This window comes from Miniopterus schreibersii (genome assembly GCF_964146895.1).
Source record: "Miniopterus schreibersii genome assembly, chromosome: 2".
Taxonomy (NCBI): domain Eukaryota; kingdom Metazoa; phylum Chordata; class Mammalia; order Chiroptera; family Miniopteridae; genus Miniopterus; species Miniopterus schreibersii.
In genome coordinates this window covers 20,831,796-20,853,662 of record NC_138102.1, presented here as the reverse complement: position 1 = coordinate 20,853,662, position 21,867 = coordinate 20,831,796, and the positions used below count along the sequence as shown (strand labels likewise).

The 21,867-nt window shown below is 35.8% G+C and overlaps 1 protein-coding gene across 1 annotated transcript in view; it reads right to left on the bottom strand.

The window, feature by feature from the left end:
* ADAM9 (ADAM metallopeptidase domain 9) overlaps positions 1-21,867 on the bottom strand; it is a 101,267-nt gene that overhangs the window by 2,514 nt on the left and 76,886 nt on the right. The window contains exons 17-21 of the mRNA XM_081129348.1: positions 16,865-16,948; positions 16,502-16,607; positions 9,500-9,638; positions 7,903-7,990; positions 995-1,062 (exon numbers count right to left, since the gene is read on the bottom strand). Coding sequence (XP_080985474.1) covers positions 995-1,062; positions 7,903-7,990; positions 9,500-9,638; positions 16,502-16,607; positions 16,865-16,948 — 485 coding nt within the window. The remainder of the gene's footprint in view (positions 1-994; positions 1,063-7,902; positions 7,991-9,499; positions 9,639-16,501; positions 16,608-16,864; positions 16,949-21,867) is intronic.

The following is a 21,867-nucleotide window of genomic DNA, read 5'->3' as shown; positions in this document are numbered from 1 at the left end:
ATAAAGATTAAACGTGAGGACATGCCTCAGTGTTGCAATTCAATTGCAATTTGAAGGACTTTGGGAGGTGGGATGCATTTTATGCAATGCAAAATATAGTAATAAATTTTCTCCTTTTTTGCTGATTTTAAGCCCATCTATTGAGTCTTCAATTTGATTCTTTTTTAAAGATTCTAGTTCGGTGCTGAAATTCTCAATATTGACTTTTTTCCCCCCCTCAAAATATTACAGATGTCCCTTTTTCTCCCCAATGACCCATTCCATCCTGTCCGGTCCATGTCTGATAACTCTATTAACTAGATACCCTCTGAGTCTGATTCTACAGTTGATTACTTTTCTTGGTTTTAGTCATATTTTCTTATATGTCTGTCTTTTTTTTTTTATCGGGGGACAAACATAACAAAAAACCTGTAAAAGTAAGTTGGGGATCTAGTTCCCCCTACCCCGTGGGCTGCAACACCAAGCCCTGGGTATGTGCCAGGTACCTCCTTGGCAGGGCTCCAATTTTCCTCCTCTCAGCCTGTGTTTGCTGAAAACTCTCCACAGCTTCCTAAACTCTGTTCTCATTTTCTCGATAAGCACAGCTACAACAGAAAAGTGGCCCCCAAAGCTGGGGTCACCACCAGACTGTGTTCCTCTCCTGGATCTCAGCCCCACAATTCCTCATTTCTTGGTAGTTCTCTGGTGCCTAGTAAAGCCCACATGGTTTCCCATTGTTGATTATTTTAAAAATCCTTCTTTCTGAACCTTATTTATACCAAAGGCTGCAGCAGAAGTTTACTGTCTTATTGAGGCTTCTTTTAAAATTTCATTTTGACACTGAACTAATATGACAAAACAAAAAATCCTTAAAAGCTTTTCTGTATATTGTGCTCTATCTAAACTGTGGACAATAAATACTTGTCCTAAATCAAATTAAAATAGGAGAAAAAATATTAGACATTAACTCTGGATTTTATTCTGGTCAAGTAATCTAAGCAAATTCACTTCAGACCTTGATGGGAACTGCTGAGGCTGCTTGGCTGCGTAAGTTGGTACAGGAAATCTGTTTGCATATATAGGCTACAAAAGAAAAAAGTTATTACCACAATGCACTCATAAATATATTTTCTATACAGTTTATTTTTTTCCATGTAAAATAACCAATATATTTTATATCAATGAATAGACAACTTACTTATAATGCTGACATTTAAAAAGATTTTGCTTATTCAACATGTTTAGCATTGAATATGGAAGACTTAATTCTTTTAAGGCTATATATATATATATATATTTTTTTTTTTTTTTCTTCAGGGTTTTTTTTCCCTTTTCTCCCCCATTGATCCCCTCCACCCCAGGCCTTCCCTATACCAAAGTCTGTGTCCATGGGTTATGCTTACAAACATAGAAGTTCTTTAGTTAATCTCTCCCTACCCATTCTGCCCTCCCCACCTTCCCTTTGAGATCCCTCAGTCTATTCCATGCTTCTATGTCTCTGGATCTATTTTATTCATCAGTTTATTTTGTTTATTACATTCCACATATGAGTGAGATCATGTGGTTCTTGTCTTTCTCTGACTGGCTTATTTCACTTAGCATAATACTCTCCAGGTCCATCCATACTGTCCCATAGGGTAAGAGATCCTTCTTTTTTACAGCTGCATAGTATTCCATGGTGTAAATGTCCCACAGCTTTTTTATCCACTCATCTACTGATGGGCACTTGGGCTGTTTAGCTATTATAAATTGCGCTGCTATGAACATAGGGGTACACAGATTCTTTCTAATTGGTGTTTTGGTTTTCTTAGGATATAGTCCTAGAAGTGGGATCACTGGGTCAAATGGCAGTCCCAATTTGAATTTTGTAAAGAAATTCCATACTGTCTTCCATAGTGGCTGCACCAGTCTGCATTCCCAATACCAGTGTACTAGGGTTCCCTTTTCTCCACAACCTCACCAGCACTTGTCGTTTGTTGATTTGTTGAGGGTAGCCATTCTGACAGGTGGGACGTGATATCTCATTGTGGTTTTAATTTGCATCTTTCTGATGATTAGTGACTTTGAGCATTTTTTCATATGTCTCTTGGTAATCTGTATGTCCACTTTGTAGAAGTGTCTATTTAGGTCCTTTGCCCATTTTTTAATTGGATTGTTTGTCTTCCTTTTGTTAAATTGTATGAATTCCTTATATACTTTGGATATTAAACCTTTATCAGATGTGTCATTGGCAAATATGTTCTCCCATACAGTGGGCTCCCTTTTCGTTTTGTTGATGGTTTCTTTTCCTGTGCCGAAGCTTTGTATTTTGATGCAGTCCCATTTGTTTATTTTCTCCTTTGTTTCTCTGGCCCTAGGAGATGTATTGGCAAACATGTTGCTACGAGAGATGTCTGAGATTTTGCTGCCTATGTTTTCTTCTAGGATTTTTATGGTTTCATGTCTTAAAGTCTTTCATCCATTTTGAGTTTATTTTTGTGTATGGTGTAAGTTGGTGATCTAGTTTTCATTTTTTAAACTGAATATTATAAAGTATTATAGTCTTAGTTATAATCAACTACATTATTTTAAAGGTAACACATTTCCTATATCAATATATTTTAAATAAAATCTTCCAAAAATGTATTGCCAAATCTACACAGTACCTAAGTGCTACTATAAATATCACTAATCTACAACCTTTGATTGTGAAATTCCTTATATTCTTCCTTGACAAGGTGGTTGAAAGAAAGTTTTAGAGTGAGACTCTATAACACAGACTTAAATAAGAAAATAAAAGTAAGAAAAATTTTCACATACTATATCACATTACATTAGGAAAAGTTAGGGAAGGTCAGATGAAATTACTAAATCACTGATGAATCAAGTGCTCTTGACTAAGATTTTTTTTCACTATCTACTAAAGCTCTGTGAGCAGCAGAATATGCACAGTGGTGAAGAGCTGGTGAAGAGCTTGAATATTCTCTGGGTCCTGCTATGAAACAGATGGTCTGCTATTTTTTATTTATTTATTTTTTGCCCGTGGAGTGATTTGTTTATACTTTGAAAACAGAGAGGGGATACAAATCTTCCATCAAGCCTAGCTGCAGCACTTTAAAGAGGCAGTTAAAGTCTACTTCTTGGAATTCACATATACTTTTACATGCAAAAATCAATTTGTTTCTATACATCATCAATGTACAATCTGAAAAGGAAATTAAGAAAGCAATTCCATTTTCAATAGCATCCAAAGGATAAAATGCCTAGGAATAAATTTGACCAAGAAGTTCAAAGACCTGTGCTCTGAAAATTTACAACCTATTGACAAATAAATAAGACCTAAAGTAATGGAAAGACAACTAGCATTCATAGTTTCAAAGACTCAGCATTGTCAAGATCTGGCAACCCAAAATGATCTACAGATTTATGCAATCCCTATCAAAATTCCAATAGCATTTTTTCAGAATTGGAAAAGTGGATTCTCAAATTTATAAGGGGAGTGGAGATGGGAGTTATTGCTTCATGAGTACATAATTTGTTTGGGGTAATGAAAAAGCTTTAAAAAAAGATAGTGGTGATGAAAGTACAACATTGTGAATGTAATGTCACTAAATTGTACAGTTAAAATTGATTAAAATGGCAAATTTTATTGCATATATATTTTATCACAAGAACAAAAAATGCCAAGGATGAAGATGAGCACATATGTAATTTCTAATTTGTATATGTAGGGCCTGCATGATTATCCTGTATATGCTGTGACATGGAAAAATCTCAAATATATATAATTAAGGAAGAAGAGGGCATAACAACTTTTGCTTTTTTATTAGGGAAAGAGGAGTAGAATAGGGAGATTTCATATATATAAAATATGAGGAAGTATATCTAATCATTTCATTCCACATAAATTGGAAAGACTTAAAACATCTGACAATACCAAGTGTTGACAAAGTTTAGGTTGACAGGAATGCTCCTACACCAATGACAATTCAATTACCCCATGGCAGAAACTCTTTGAAAAGCAATTTGTCAATTTCTGGTAAATCCGTATCTTCCAACCCAGCAATTTAATTTGTATATGCCCCTAGGTCAATTCTCTCTAACAGAATTTTCTGCTCTGTCCAATACAGTAATTAATGGTCATATCTGATCTACTAAGCATTTAAAATGTGAATGAGGAATGGAATTCTTAATTTTATTTCGTTTAAAATGAAATTTAAATAGTTACATGTGGATAGTAACTACTATATTAGACAGTGCAGTCCAGAATTCACATGCATACATGAGAAGACATATATATTGAATGTTCATCCCAGCCATAATCTGGTAATGGGAAATTATTACCTATTAACTTGGTAATAGGAAAAAGGATTTTAAAATTGTGTGGTATTTGTGTAACATAATATCAACAGTGAAAATGAATGAACAAGGGCTACATGTATTGATAGGGATAAGTCAAAAAGCAATGTTCAAGGAAAAAGTAGGCTGCAGATAAATGGGTAAAACATTATACAAAGTTTAAAAATATATAAAGTAAAATCAGATACTCTTATGTGGGATATAAAAATGAAAGCAACAAATGAGCAAACAAGAAAAATAAACAAAAATGCACAGACACAGACAACAATATGGTGGTTACCAGTGGGGAGGGAAACAGGAGGATATTACAGTTTAAAGGGGTTTAAACATATGGTGACAGAAGAAGACTTGACATTGAGTGGTGGGCACACAATGCAATATACAGATGATTTATCAAAACTGTACACTTGAACCCTATATAATTTTATTAACCAATGCCACACTCAATAAATTTAATTAAAAATAAATTTTAAAATAAAAAATATATATATAAAGTAATATTACATATTTCTTAGGAATATATGAAGATGAAAAAAAGCATGTCAATATCTCAATCCTTCCTAATACACTCAGAGGAGCAGTGATTACTGGTCCCGTTGCTGAGACAAGTATATTCTAGGAGTTCAGCACCAGGTCTTTGGTAACATGCCCTATGGAAGCCAGGCATTGAAAACAGAAAGAGAGCAGAACTAGAAAAAAACAGAGACAGCATGGAGGGAGGAAACAAGATGGCGGCAAAGGTAGCAGCTGTACCCACCACCTCCCACAACCACCTCAGAATTACAACTAAAATACAGAACCACCATCACTCAGAGCCTCCTGAAATCCAGCTGAACAGAAGCCCCACAACCAGGGAGCTGAACAAGCACCGAGACGGTAGGAGGGGAGGAGACGCGGGTGGATCCAGGCTGAATCACAGAGACTCGGCAGCAGGCCCACACCCAGTGCCGCAGGGTAAACCCAGGAAGGACTTCTCGGCGGTGGAGGTTTCCCGGAGCAGCAAGGGGTCCCACCCCCACAATGGGACACCAGCCCAGGGTCCCAGTGCAGGAAGAGAAGCCCCCACAACTCCTGGCTGTGAAACCAGCCAGGACTGTGGCTGAGGGTCGCGGAGGCTGCCGAAGCCCCAGCAGCTCCTCTTAAAGGGCCCACGCATGAACTCACTTGGACCCGCTCTCTCTGAGCCCAGCGCCGGCAGGAGCTTGAAAGGAACCTGGGACACTTGGGGAGGAACTAACCTCCCTGAAATCGGGGTGAGAGGTGGAGGGGCAGCTTTCTCCCAGGCAGAAGAGCTGGCAGAGACCATTGCTCCTTTGGCGAGTCCTCCCGCACAAACAGCAGGCAGGCGCCATACTTGAATCTCCAGCACCTGACTCACACTTTTGGCCCTGCCCTGGTGATTCCAGAGACCCCGCCTCTCCCCACCTGCAGGCTCATCCAGGCCATTTCCAATGGCTTTTCTGTGCAAGTGGCCTCTTGAGCCTCATGCTTAGGACTTTCCTAAAATCTCTCAAACAAGCAGCAGTGGGCCCCATACGGCTTGATAAGTGGCCCAGGCCTGGCACTAGCGGCAGCCTGCACTGGCTCATAGCTTGGCCGCTCCTGGACAACGCCAAGCACAGCACAAGTAGCAGCCAACTACGGTTTGCTGTGTAGCTCATGCTGGGTGGCCCTGGGCAGGGCCAGGCAGAGGCTGACTTTGCACCTCCCGGGAGGCCCTAGAGACAGTGTACCTGGTGGTCATACTTGACCACGCTGGATTACAACCCTACCACATCCACCAGTGACACACTCAAGGGACGCACTTGGTGAACACCAAAGCTCCACTAAAGTAAATCCTGCTCCATAGGGGTGTCTCCAGCACAGCAGCTCTTTGGCTGTAGTTGCAGCTGGTCCTCACAGCTGATTGGCCTAGGGGTCAATTCCTCCCAGTGACACCAACAGCAACCAAGGCTCAACTACAACAGGTCAGAGCACACAGCCCACACAAGGGAGCACCTAGAAGGCCCAGCTTAGGTGACTGGGGAGGCTGAGCCACTGGACTCTACAGGACCCTTACTACACAAAGCAACTCTACAAATTCCAAGAGACAATAGCAGCTCTACCTAATACATAGAAACAAACACCTGGAAGGAGCCAAAATGTGGAGGCCAAGAAACATGTCACAACGGAAAGAACAGAAGAAATCTCTAAAAGAGGAACTAAATGAAATAGAACCAAGCAAGTTAACAGATACAGAGTTCAGAATTTTGTTTATAACGATGCTCAACCATATTAGTAAGAGTATTACGAAAACAACTGAGAAAATTGATGACATAATAAAGTACCAATTTGAAATGAAGGGTACACAAACTGAAATGAATAATCTACCAGGAATCAACAGTAGAGTAGACGACGCTGAGAATCAAATCAGCAATTGGGACATGAGGAAACAAAAAACACCCAACCAGAAGAGCAAAAAGAAAAAAGATTCCAGAAATATGAAGGTAGTATAAGGAGCCTCTGGGACAACTTCAAGAGGCCCAACATTCGTATTGTTGGGGTGCCAGAAGGAGAAGAGAGCAAGAAATTGAAAACCTATTTGAAAAAATAATGACAGAAAACTTCCCCTACCTGCAGAAAGCAATAGACTTACAAGTCCAGGAAGCACAGAGGGTCACAAACAAGAGGAATCCAAAGAGGCCCACAGCAAGACACATCATCATTAAAATGCCAAAGCTTAAAGACAAAGAGAAAATCTTAAAAGCAGCAAGAGAAAAGCAGTTAGTTACCTACAAGGGAGCACTCATACAACTGTCAGCTGATTTCTCAACAAAGACTTTTCAGGCCAGAAGGGAGTGGCAACAAATATTCAAAGTGATGTAAAACAAGGAAGTACAACCAAGATTGCTCTACCCAGCAAAGCTATCATTTAGAACTGAAGGTCAGATAAAGAGCTTCACTGACAAGAAAAAGCTAAAAGAGTTCATCACCACCAGACCAGCACTACAGGAAATGCTGATGGGTCTTCTTTAAGAAGAAGCTAATGAACAAAAGAATTTGACGAACTAAATAGATCCAGAGACACAGACGCATGCAATAGACGATCATATTTCAGAGGAAAGAGGGAAGGGGGTGAAGGGTGGGAAGAGATTAACCAAAGAAGTTATATGCATATACGCGTAGCCCATGGACACAGTCAATAACAGGGTGAAGGCCTGGGGAGAGGGTAGGAGAGAGGTGGAGGGGGTCAATTGGGGGGGGGGGAATAAGACACCTGTAATACTTTCAACAATAAAGATAAATTTAAAAATAAATTAATAAAAATAAAATAAATAAAAAAACAAAAACAGGGATAGTATGAGTCCCATGTCATTTTCCAATCTTGGTTTCAAGTCAAGGCATTCTTGTTGTCTAGATGTCTTCCCTGTCCTCTGAGCCTGGGACCCTACTGGTATTTTTTAGCAAACCCAGAGGCCACCTACAGACCATATTCCTAAAATCTTAAGAATTGTTTCTATAGCTATGTGACAATTATTTTTTAATCTTTAAAAATGTAAAACCATAATAACAGTAAGGAAATAGAACTTTTCATTTTAAACTTACAACTTCTCTGGGAGGAGTCACTGGAGAAACATGTCGCGGAACACTCACTGGGTGTCTAGAAACTTTTCCTTGATTTTTTCCATCTGATCTGAAAGAAAGAATTACTTTTGAGCTAAATGAAGATTAAAATATTTCTACATGACATATTACACATACCTTGCATTTTCCCAAAAACAGAATAATGATGTTGGTAGTGGTGATTATGATGCTCATGATGACAGCTAAATTTACCCCAACATTTTTAACAGCTTTCACACACTTTTAATCCTTACAGTACTAGACAGTTTTATTAACCCCGTTTCACAATGAAATATACTGAAATTCTAGGAAATTATAAAATTTGGCCCCCAATGCCAATGTTCCCAAACTTTTCTCCTCAAGCCTTCCTAAAAGCCGAGAAGCATACTCTTAGGCTGTATATACAAAACTTGAAACAGTAGCTGTAAAAATTAGGAAGACCAGGAGGAGCAAATGAGCTAGCTGAAAAGATACCAGCTGAGTTTCAGACATGCTGAGGCAACAGTGAATCAGGTGGGAAGAGATGCATAGGAGACAGCGATAGCTATGAAACTAAAATTTCAGAGAGGCAGCTTGGGGAATTACATGGTTTGGTCAGTCTGAAGTGTATAAGAAAGTAAAAGAAATAAAGGGTAGGAAGATAAATCTGTTTTAGAATATATTAAAAATTAAAGCTCACATCAGAATATTCTAGGAAACACTCTGTGTAAGAAAAATCAAGCAATGAAGTTAAGCTATTAAGGAGAGAGATGTATATTTTGAAATCATTAACATAATAAAAATTAATTATTAAGTAATTGCACTGTGCCAGTCAATGTGCTATGGGTTTTATTTGTTAATATTTCCTCATTTAATCCTCACATCAACTTTAAGAGACAGGTAGTATTATTATTCTTATTTTAGAACTAAGCCAAGGCTCAGAGTTTTATTTATTATTCCAGTTCATAATTCTAACAAATGACAAAGTGGAACTTAAATTTAGATCTGATTACAAGGTCCATGCTTATCTATGCTACATTCTAATGCCAACATATAAGTGATAGTTGAGAGATAGTTGTACGAGAGTCTAACACATAGATTAAATATGTCATTATCTGAATTATGACAATGCGTTCTTCCACCAAAATTTATTTCTTAAAAGCTGATAATTCACAAAATCTGTTTCTAAAACTGATTTGAAGAGCTTCTCCTCTGTGAGAACTGATCCTTAAAATAGACATGGAAGAAAAATTTTCAACATTTACATTTTTAAATCTTTATTCCATATTTTAATCTTTAATTAAGAACTCCAAATCAGAAATTATAGCCCAAACTCCTACTTACCCCACTATCAGAAATCAGTGTCAAGTAAAATGAACTCTAAGAGCCATTTTCAGTAGTATACAGGCTGCTTACCATAATTCTTTCCCCCTCACCACTTTAAGAGGTGGCTGAGCCATCACTATCCTTCTACCCCTGCTAATCATGTCAAAAGAATAGAGAGATAATTTAGAACCCTATTTTTAAAGCAGCCTCTATGATATGACTATCATTATAATTACTTAAATTATATGACTTTAAAAGAAAAAAATCTAAGTACTCATATGTTTGTGATCTCTTCTTTCTGAAGCAGCTTTGCCGTAGTTGATTTCTCTTGAAGAAGACAAAAGCAGCAAATACAATAAGGGGAACAATTAAGAAGAATACTAGAAGTCCATTCCTCAATGCAGTATTATTTTCTAGAGAGAAGAATTTTACATTAATGATCATGAAATTAGAAGTTAACTGGCATTAATTAGAACATAGTAGGTGGTTATCAATGTTTTACATTAATTTTCAGATTGTTCAAAAGTGAAACTGATAAAAACTGAGTACACAGAAGTCTGCTCACACCTCATCCCTACCCACTTCTTTTTGCCTTCTTCAAAATAAGCACTTTTATTAATTTCTTATATTATTTTACAGTATTTCTTCATGCAAATATAAGCAAGAACAAAATATGTTTTTGTTGTTAACCTTTTCTTACATAAAAGGTGGCATACCATAAATACTACTTAGCACATCATTTTATTCAGTTACCTATGTGTCTTCCCAAACCATACAGAGAGGGCCACCTCATTTTCTGTACAACTAACAAACTACATTGCAAGGATGTCGTATAGTTTACTGAACCAGAACCCAACTGATACTTTCATTTTTCTAATATTTTGTTATTTAAAAATGCTATAAAATGCTATAATGAATAACCCTATAACAATGCTACTGTTATAATGGATAATAATAATGTGTGCCGGTATATCTATAGAATAAGTTCCCAAAAGTAGAACTACGTATCAGAGGGTACATACATTACTTTTTTTTGAAGCACTATCAAATTGTCCACCATAAAGGTGATTACAATGTACACTAGCCAGCCTCACCCACAGGGTCAATCTTGTGCATGTTAGCCAACCTGGTAGGTAAAAACTGTATCTTATCCTTTGACTATTCTACCAGACAACTTTCTTTTGCCTTCTCCTTTCTAAAAGCTCTTTATGTATTAGGGATATTAGCTTTGTCTGTGTATGAGTTGAAAGCATTCTCCCCATTTTGTCATTTGTTTTATCATACAATGCTTTTCTCCAAGCATAAGTTTATTATTCTTAGGTAGTTGAATTTATCAATCTTATTTTTTATGCCTTCTGGATTTTAAATCTTATAACTTTTAAAATACACTAACTAACATTAATTTTATCTGTTCCGTGGTCTTTAGGGAAAGACTATAGTAAATATGAACAAGAATGGTAAGCTGTAAAAATTTTCCTCACAATTGTTAAGTTTTCTAAAGTACCAGAAATTTGTTTAAAGTTGTATGACACTACATGAAACAATATTCAACCCAATTAAAAATGTAAAAAAATTAAAGCAAGCTTGATATATCATTTTGTACCTACAAATAAGTAGAAAAAATTTAGATTAAAGCAGCCAACATTGATAAGGTTATGTTGAAATTGGTACCTTCATACTGTCAGTAGCATTACATAAATTCATTTGGAATTTTTATCAAGAACCATACAAAGGATTATACTCTTCAACCTACTAATCTCATTTCTAGCAATTTATCCTCCAACTGGAAAATATGCATATCAAAAACTTAGAAACAATTTTATTAAACAATGCCACCCCAATAAATTCAATTTAAAAATAAATAAATATGGTAGAATTTAAATTTTAAAAAAATTTAGAAACAACCTAAATGTCAAATAATTACAAAATAGCTAAGTCAAGTTATGGCACATCCACTTGATGGAATGATACACAGCCATTAGTTGACTTCTACTTCTAGTTAAGGTGGAGTAACAGGGGCCAGATTTATCCTGCCAGCTATAACAACCAGAAAACCAGGGAAAATATATAAAGCAACACTTTTCAAGATGTTAAACATCAGGCAATGAAGAACGGTGATACCTGAGACAGAAAACAAATAAGGTGAGCTTTACAATTGTCCCAGTATGCTGCCTAGTAAAAGTTAACAGATCATGATGAGGAGTGAGAAAACCCAAGCAAAGCTCAGTGATCTCCCTGAGTTGAGGAGATGGAGCTGGTTGTCCCCAAAGCAGCCAGAGTTCACCTGGCAAAGAACCAGAAGGAGAGAGCTGCATAGACAACTTAAAAGCTCTGTAAAAGGTTCCTCTCAAATACCAGTTGAGTACTGATCTATGTATGCATGTAAAGGAAGCCACCTGAAGCCAGAGAAAGAATCACCTGTAAGAATTAGTGAGAACATATCCCACAACTCACACAGGACTGGGAAAAGTGCCTGATCCTACTACTTTCGGTGGAAAATTCCATAATTACTATGGCGTTGAGTAGAATAAACAGAAGGGGTTTTGTTTCAGTAATAGCGCAAATTAGCCTAGGCTAAATGCTACTCTGGTCCTCCCTAATAGAGCTTAAAAGCAACACTCAAAGGGATCAAACATAAATTATGTTCAAATAGCATAAGCAGACTAGAACAAAGGTCATCAATATAAATCCAAAATATCTATTACCCAACATGGCAAAATGCATAGTTTCTGGCATTCAGTAAAAAATCACAAGGCATGCAAAGAAGCAAGAAAATATCCAAAATGAGGAGAAAAATCAACCAAAACTAACTAAGAAAACACAAACAATAGAATTAAAAATGAATTAATAGGCCAGGGTTAGATGTTATTATGACTATATTCTATATGTTCAAGAAGCTAGAGTAAAGACTGAACATGTTATGTAGAGACATAAAAGATACAAAAAAAGAAACAAATAGAATTTACAGAAATAAAAAATACAATGACTAAGATGAAAATTATGCTGGATGGAATTAATGGCAGATCAGATACCACAGAATAAGAGTGAACTTGAAAAGTAACAATACAAACTATTCATAATTAAACACAGAGAATAAGCAATAAAATAATCAAGGCAAATAAATGAGAGGGGAAAGAACTTCAAGTTATCAAATACACACGTACTTGGAGTCCCTGAAGGAGAGGAAAGAGGAAAACAGAAAAAAAGTTGCTCAACATCACTAGTCATCAGAGAAATGCAAATCAATACCACAATGAGATACCACCGCACACCTGTCAGAATGTCTATCATAAATAAATCAACAAACAAGTGTTAGTGAAGACGGGAGAAAAGAAAGCCCTTGTGCACTGTTGATGGGAATGCAGACTGGTGCAGCCACTATGGAAAACAATGTGGTGGTTCCTCAAAAAATTAAAAATGGAATTGCCCTATGATCCAGTGATTGCACTTCTGGATATATCCAAAGAAACCTGAAACACTAATTCAACAGAATATATGCACCCCATAATTCACTACAACATCATTTACAATAGCCAAGATATGGAAGTAACCCAGGCGCCCATCAGTAAATGAGTGGATAAAAAAACTGTGATACACATATACAGTAGAATACTACTTGGCCATTAAAAAGAATGAAATCTTACCTTTTATGACAACATGGATGGACCTAGAGGGTATTATGCTAAGTGAAATAAGTCAGACAGAGAAAGACAAATACCATATGATTTCCCTTATTTGTGGAATCTAAAGAACAAAATATACAAACAAAATAAAAACTCTTAGATACAGAGAACGAACTGGCAGTTGTCAGAGGGAAGAGGGGATTGGGAGCTAGGTGAAAAAGGTGAAGGGATTAAGAAGTAAAAATTGGTAGTTACAGAAGAGTCACAGAGCTGTACATTACAAAATAGGGAATATAGTCAATAATATCATAATTATGTATTTGGCCAGGTGGGTACCTGAAACATAAAGGGGACCACTCTGTAAAGTATATGATTTTCTAAACACTATTCTGTACATCTGAAACTAATACAGAATAATATTGAATGTAAACTATCATTGAAAAAGAAAAAGGAAAAGATTCTGGGATTTAGAAGGGTTGGGAGAGAAAAGCTTTTTTACTGAAGGTAATTTAATGTCTGGATGTGCTACATGTGACAAATATGTGCATATAATTCAATAAAGCACCTAATTATTATGTTTTAAATACAGAAAACATTATAAAAAAACAAAATTTTAAGACAAAATGGCCAAAATTTATCCAACTTTGAAGAAAACTATAAAAGCACAAATCAAAAATGTTTAACAAATCCCAAGCATGCCCAGGCACATTATAATCAAATACTAAATATCGGAGATGAAGAGAAAATCTTAGAGGGCAAAAACACACACTGCAAACAGAAGACCCCTCTCCTACAAAAAAGATGGCAGATTTCTCAGGAAAAACAATGTAAGCCAGAAGAAAATGTAGGAACATCTTTGAAGAAGTAACAGGGATAAAACTTCACCCTAGAATTTTTTACCCAGTTATTATTCAAGGCAAAGTACTTTTTCAGGAATACAAGAGCTAAAAGAATTTGTCATTGGTAGGCCTGAATTACAAGAAATGTGAAAAGAAGTACTACAAGCAGAAATTAAATGATAGCAGATAGAAATCTGAGTTTACACACACACAAAATGAAGATTATAGAAATGGTAACTATGTGGGTAAATATAAAGACTTTTTCTATTATTTAAATCTCGTCAAAAGATAATCAACTGTTTAAAGCACAAACAGTAACAGTGTATTGTAGGGTTCATAACATATGCAGAAGTACATCATCAACAGCACAAAAGGCAGGGGGAGGTAAAGGGAAGCATACTAAAGTGGTATAATGTCACATGAAAAGAAACTGTAATAGAAAAATATCAATATGGTAGATTTAAACCCAAACATATCATAATCAAATTAAATATATTCTGATCAACTCAATCAAAAGGTAGAGATTGGCAAACTAGATAAAAAAGCAAGTACATTTCTAATGTACTGTTTAATCTATAAATAAACATTTCTTTTCTTAAATTTATGGAAACCCCCCCCCCACCACTTCTTTAAATGAATTTTCATATATCACTGCCTCCAAAATGCTATCACGGGCCAACTGCTTTTAGTTTATCCAAATCAACTGTTTTTCTACCTCTTTGATTGCCTGTGATTTTTGTTCTGTGAGCACTCTTAGCAACATTAATATTTTTGATGGCCTCTTTATGTTTTAAAACTGGCATCCTCTCCTTTGTTGCCTGAGAGATGCTATTTGTCATGCTGAGGTATCAGCATGAAAGGGTTGTCAGGGTGAGAATTGAAGTTTTGGTAGACAAGTGAGACATTTTTTCTGTGAACAACCTGGTCCAGAACCGAGTTGTTCAAGATGGAGACATTCGAAAATCGAGATTTGGCTGTACATCAAATGGACAGAAAAATCCTAAACGCTAATGCACCTAATAACAGAGCTTCACAATACATAAAGCACAAACTAATAGAACTGTCAGGAAAAATAGGCAAATTAGCAGTTATAGCCAAGGATTTCAATATTCTTCTCTCAATAATTGGCAGAGTAAGTATACAGAAACCAGTAAGGATATAGAGGACTTAAATATCTGTCAACTAATAAGAACTAATTATTTATAAAACATTCCACACAATTATAGCAGAATACAAATTATTTTCAAAACTTATTACTAAGATAAACCACCTTCCAGGCCATAAAACAAGTGTCCAAAAATATAAAATAATTAAAATCATACAAAGTATATTTTCTGAACACAGTAGAATAAATGAAAAATCAATAACACTAAAATTTCTAGAAAATCCCACAGATACTATTAAGTAAAGTAACATACTTGTAAATAACTCATGAGTCAAAGAAATAAAAGTATATTAGAAGTTATTTTGAGCTCAATAAAAATGAAAGCGCAACATATCAAAATTTGTGCAAAAACAGTTCTTAAAGGAAAACTGATAGCACTACAATGCTTATATTAAGAAAAGAAAAAAAGGTCTCAAATCAATGACCTGATTGATCTTCTATCCTAATAAACTAGGAAAGGAACAATGAAAGCCAAAGTAAACAGGCCAGGAGAAAATATTTATAAAGCATTTTCATAAAGGACTTATATGCAGACTAAAGAACTCTCAAAACTCAAGAAGACAAGCAACCTAACTAAAAACTGGACAAACAATTTGAACAGACACATCACCAAAGAAGATAGGTGGATGGCAAATAAACACATGAGATGATGCTCACCATCATTAGTAATTAGAGAAATACAAATTAAAATAACAATGAAATATCACTACATTCCTACTAGAATGGCTAAAATTAAAAAGACTGACCACAGTAAGTGTTGAAGAGGGTGTAGAGAAACTGGAAACCTCGTCTACAGCTGGAGAGAATGTAAATTGGTACAGCTACTTTGGGAAACAGTTTGGCAGTTTCTTAAAAGGCTAAATACAAATCCACTCTATAAGCCAGCCATTCCACCTAGTATTTACCCAAGAAAATGAAAGCATATCTTCTCAGTAGGAAGATATTGGTGAACAAGGAGCTCATTCATAGTCTATCACGGAATAAAAATAAGTAGTATATAAGTAATTGCTATAGTATGAGATAGTGCTTACACTAACAGGAAAATAGAAAGGGCATATTAATTCAGACTTAGGCAGTCAGGGAAAACCTCCTAGGGGAAATAAGGTATAAACTGAAATCTGAGTAGCAATTAGCAAAGTTCAAACAATGTGAATATAATATGGTATGAAAGCCAAGAAGTAAAAGAGAGTAGTAGCCTATTAGAGGAAATAAAAGAAGTTACAACGTCTTAAGCATAGTGAAATGAGGTTGGAAAAGTGAAGCTAGGGGCAAATCATGCAGGGATTTTAAGCCATGTTAAGGATTTTTGGACTTCATTCTAATAGCAATGCAGAAGCACTGAATTTAAAGGAGGACACTAGCATAATCAAAACAGAATTCTTGAAGGAAAACAATAAAACTCTGTAATGTAGTGTGAAATGTGGATTAGGAAACGAGATGGGAAAGAGGGAGCCTAGTTAAGGAGCCATTATGTAAATCCAGGCAAGAAATTGAAAGTAATAGGGATGATAAAAATGGAGACATTTGTGAAGAATTTAGGAGGCAGAACCAATATAACTGATGTGAGAAGTGTGCGAGAGGTACAAGAATGCTCAATATCTGACTTAGGCCACTGGGAGATCACACTAATTTTCCTCTATAATACTTGCCATTATATGGAGGTCCACTGTCCACACTTCCTCCGTATCCTTTAGTGTCACAATTTGGGGGAGCCCAGCCATTTTCACAGTGACAATTCTTATTGCTATTACATACCTTCAAAAAAATCAAAATACCATTTTTGTTAATTGTGAATATTGCTCTAAATCATGAAGTCTAGAACAGAATCCAAGAGATAGGACTAAATTCATGCAATTCTATAGATACCCTCTAAGAATAAAAAATTTATTAGGTATCTAAATTCCCCAATGTCTAAAATCTAAAAATCTTGGGAAGTCTCACCTAACCCTTACTGGGATTCGTAATTAATCAGCATTACCTCCATGAACAAACCAAAAGAGAATATGACTTACCCCATGTCCATGACACTTCTTCTTCTGAATGTCAGAGTCATAATTCAGAACAGAAGCATTTACACATTGGAAGTTTCTACAGATCTGAAAAAAATGAAGTAATGAGTAAAGAAAAATTGAACACATTAATAAAACTAGCCAGAAAAAAAAGACTGAGCATAGATAATTTCATTGGTTAGGAAGTCTTTCAAACTTTTAAGGAACAGTTATTCCCATATTATATATTTACAAATGTAGAAAAGTAAAATTAATTAATTGACATATAACTAATTGATCAAAAAAGACTAAGATGACACAAAGGCCAAAAACAATGATAAAATTATAACATATGCTTCCATACAAACACAGATGTAAAAATCCTAAGTAAAATATTCAGATGAAGAAAAGTAAAGAATTTCTCATTTCTGATTTCAGGACACAAGCTTTGAGCCAAAGATTAAACTACCTGGAACAACAAAAAAGAAGCAGAAGAGTTCTTCTTTCCACTTTTTTTGCTCTTAATGTTTAGCCTCTCCCCTAAATAAAAATGTTGAGTAAATATATCAAGAATATAGGTATGAAGTAGTACCACACTGAAAGCCTGATCAAAGTACCAGGGTCCAGTCTTTAGCAAATGCCAGAAAGGCTAACATCCTATTTTATGGTTATACAAAATGTTTGATGTTTGGTGTTTAGTTCCACAGTATGTCAGTATAGGTACACATACCAAGCATTTCTTATCCTTCTTGTACATAAATGTTGTTGACATAAGATAAAAACATAATAAAATGCAAAGTTACAGAACCTTATGATATATCTATCCATATTAGTACTAACCTGGGGTTTAAAGTCAATATTTTTCCAACAAAAAAGGTGTGTGAGGGTTTGAAAGTAAGAATGATACATCTTACATGGGGGAAAAAAGTACACTGTTTTGACTCTTGATGTTGATGGGGGAAATATATTGTGTTTTTCTTGCTATAAAAAAAAAAAAGCAAGTAGTATAACGGAAATAAGTAAATAACTGCCAAACTAAACTCATACACACACACACACACACGCCACACCGCAGCACACCACACCACAAATACAATTTGTGCAATCCAGGAAGATATGAAGAAAAGTAGAAAATATTTTTTTAAGACATTTAAAAACAGCATTAAATAAGATCATAGAAATAGAATGAAATGTTAATCAATTAAACTGTGCCAACAAAAGCCAAAGTCCAACCAAATTGTAAAAATACAAAATGAAAACATATAACATTTATATTATATTAGGATACAAAAAGCTTTCCTAAGCATGACATGAAACCAAGACAAAACAGACAAAATTGAAAGATAGTTTAAAATTTCTTTATGGCAGAGACAAATGAGAAACTATAAAAAAATATTTACAACAGACATACTGACAGTTAACATTCTTTATATATGAGAAGCCCTTAAAAACAATAATAAAATGATAACCCAACAAAAAAAACAGAAAGATGTGAATATGGACTTAACAGAAAAAATATACAGAGCTAATAAAAAGGTGCACAAGAAGAAAAATGAAAACGAAAATAATAATGAGGCTATCACCTAATCAGAATGTCAAAAATTAAAGAGATTAATAACACAATGTTAGCAAGAGTGTGGGAGAAAATAAAATACCCTCATATACCCTTATTGAAAGGTAAACTGGCAGTGTATATCAGATTTTAAATGCATATATCTCTTAATTTTTAAAAAATTGACTAGAAATCTACAGACGTATTCACAAAAGTATGTGAGAGTAAATGTAGAAGAGTGTTCAATGCTACTAAAAAATAAATAAACTAGCCCAGCCAGCGTGGCTCAGCGGTTGAGCATCAACCTATGATCCAAGAGATAGAGGTTCGATTCCCGGTTAGGGTATATGCCCGGGTTGCAGTCTCGATCCCCGGTAGAGGGGCGTGCAGGAGGGAGCTGATCAATGACTCTCTCATCATTGATGTTTCTATCTCTCTCTCCCTCTCCCTTCCTCTCTCTGAAATCAATAAAGACATAATTAAAAATAACAATAATAAATATACTAGATGATAAAATAAAAATGTGAAAGATCCAAATATGTAACTATCAAACATTATGTTATAAGTGAGAATACACTACCTTCAAATGCACATTTATCAAAAATGAACACACATGGTCAACTCATTAAACATGGATGTTTTAGTCCCAGAAATGAGTAGAGATATTTAAATCCAGCACCAAACCTGAAGCATGCCCAGTTTCCAAAGCAAAGAGTCATGTTCATAGTCAGTAAATCTTTTTGCCTTCTCTTACACAACAAAAGAAAAAGGCATAAGAAGATGTGGTACATATATACAGTGGGATACTACTCAGCCTTAAGATAAAATACTGCCATTTGCGACAACATGGATGACCCTTGAGGATATCATGCTAAGTGAAATAAGTCAGACAGAAAAAGTTGCAAACCATATGATTTCACTCATAGGTGGGATATAAAATTGAAAGCAACAAATGAATAAATAAGAAAAAGAAACAAGCAAAAATGCATAGACACAGACAAGAGTATGGTGGTTACCAGAGGGAAGGGTGGGTTAATGAAGGGTAAAGGGGGTCAAATATATTGTGGCATGATGATGGAAGATGATTTGACTTTGGGTGGTGGGCACACAATGCAATATGCAGATCATGTATCATAGAAATGTACACTTGAAACCTTTATAATCTTACTAACCAATGTCACCTCAATAAATTTAATTTTCAAAAAAGAAAAAGGCATATTTTGTTGGTTATGATTTTTCAAACCAGCCAATCAGCACTTTTTTTCTGTTACAGCAAGTTTCAGAGAAAAATCTCACAACTTTGGTATTGTCAATTTGGAAGTAATCAAGCATTCCAGTAAACTGTATCACCACTGTCATGAATTCTTCTCACTATAGATTCACTCAGCCTGTGAATCTGTCAACAAACATCTCTGAATGTCAATGTTGTACTATTCTCAGTCAAGCTAACAGAACACTTCCAAAATCAATTCTAAAGAACAGGGTACCAGTTGTCCTTCATTTTTATCATGTAATTTTTTAAAACAATGTAATACAAGCACATGGTTAAAAATCAAATAGTAATAAAAGTGCTCTATGACCCATTTCTATCCAGTATGCCATTCTAGCAGTCTAGACAACCACCCTTCCTTGTGGTAATTCCTTCCCTGTTTTATTTTTTTAAATATATCTCCATTGATTTCAGAGAGGAAGGGAGAAGGAGAGAGAGAGAGAGGCATCAATGATGAGAGTTGTCACTGACTGGCTGCCTCCTGCACGCCTCCAACCAGGGATCGAGCCAACAACCCGGGCATGTGCCCTGACTGGGAACTGAAACTCGACCTCCTGGGTACTAGGTCGATGCTCAACCGCTGAGCTACGCCTGGCCAGGCATTCCCTCCTTATTTTAAATTGGTATCCTATTTCTTGATTTACCTATTTCAGACATCATCAATTAATGTCCTTATGACAGACAAGAATTCCACTTTCTAACACAAACCCAAATGCCCCTCCTTCACCTTCTCAAACTAAATATTGTTTAATATTTATACCATAATATTGGGATATTATCCACTCAGTATATTACAAGCCACTATTACCTGAACGAGTTCATAACTAGGTGAAGGAAGACAGGGGAAGCTGATAATTAGAGATCAAAGTATTATCTTTATTATCAATAAAGCAGTTAACATGACTTAAGTAAACAATGAACTGGGCTTCCTAATTCTGCACCCCAAAATCAAACTTACCTGCCTAGTCACAGGCTGCTCTGGACAACCACAGGCCTCCCCCCACAGAAGCAGAGCCCGCCCTGCTAAATTTACTGCATGGTTGAGAGAGTAGACCAGAATGCACCCTCTCTGCAGGCAGGCAGATCTGAAAAGAGAAGACAGAAGGGACTGAGCCACCCATGCCCAGTGTCTTCTCCCAAACTCATCAACTGCATCAGTCACTTTGCATGCCTCGGAGTGAAGTGAGAGAGAAACGCACTGAGGCTGGGAGTGTTATTTTTCTCCAGCTTTACTGAGATATAACTGACATGTAACACTGTGTAAGTTTAAAGTATACATGTTGATTTGATAAACATATTTTGTGAAATGAATACCACAGTAGGTTTAGTTAACACCTCTATCACTCCGCATAATTACCACTTCTTTTTTGCAGTGAAAACACTGAAGATCTACTCTATTAGTACTTTCAACTATATAATATTATTAACCATAATCACCTTGCTGAATATTTGATCCCCAAAAGTATCTTATATCTTAATAGTCTGTACCCTTTGATCAACATCTCCCTATTTCCACCACGCCACCCCTCAGCCCCTGGCAACCACCATTCTACTCTCTGTTTTTTACAAGTTTGGCTTTTTAAATTCCACATATAGGTAAGATCATGAACTATTTGACTTTCTCTGTCTGACTTATTTCACTTAGTATAATGCCTTCAGGGTCCATCAATGTTGTCTCAAATGGCAAGATTTCCTTCTTTCTCATGAATAAATAATACTCCACTATATAGATCATTTTAATATCTTGGCTCCTGTAAGTGCTGCAATGCACATAGGAGTGCAGATAACTAGTTAAGATCCTGTTTTCATTTCTTTTGGATATATACCCAGAAGTGGAATTGCTGGATCATATGGTAGATCCATTTTTTAATTTTTTAAAGAAATTCCAGACTATTTTCCACAGTGGCTGTACCAATTTACATTCCCACCAACAATTCCCAAGGGTTTCATTTTCTCTACATCCTCAAGAATATTTATCGCTTATCTTTTAAGTGATAGTTTATATAATAGAGATGAGGTGGTATCTCATTGTGGTTTTGATTTGTGCGTTCCTGATGATTAGTGATGTTGAGCATTTTTTCATGTACCTGTTGGCCATTTGTTATCTTCTTTGGAAAAATGTCATTCAAATCCTCTGCCCATTTTTTTTCTTGACCACATAAATCTTTAATGAGGTATAATTACATTAACTGTTGAGATAACTTG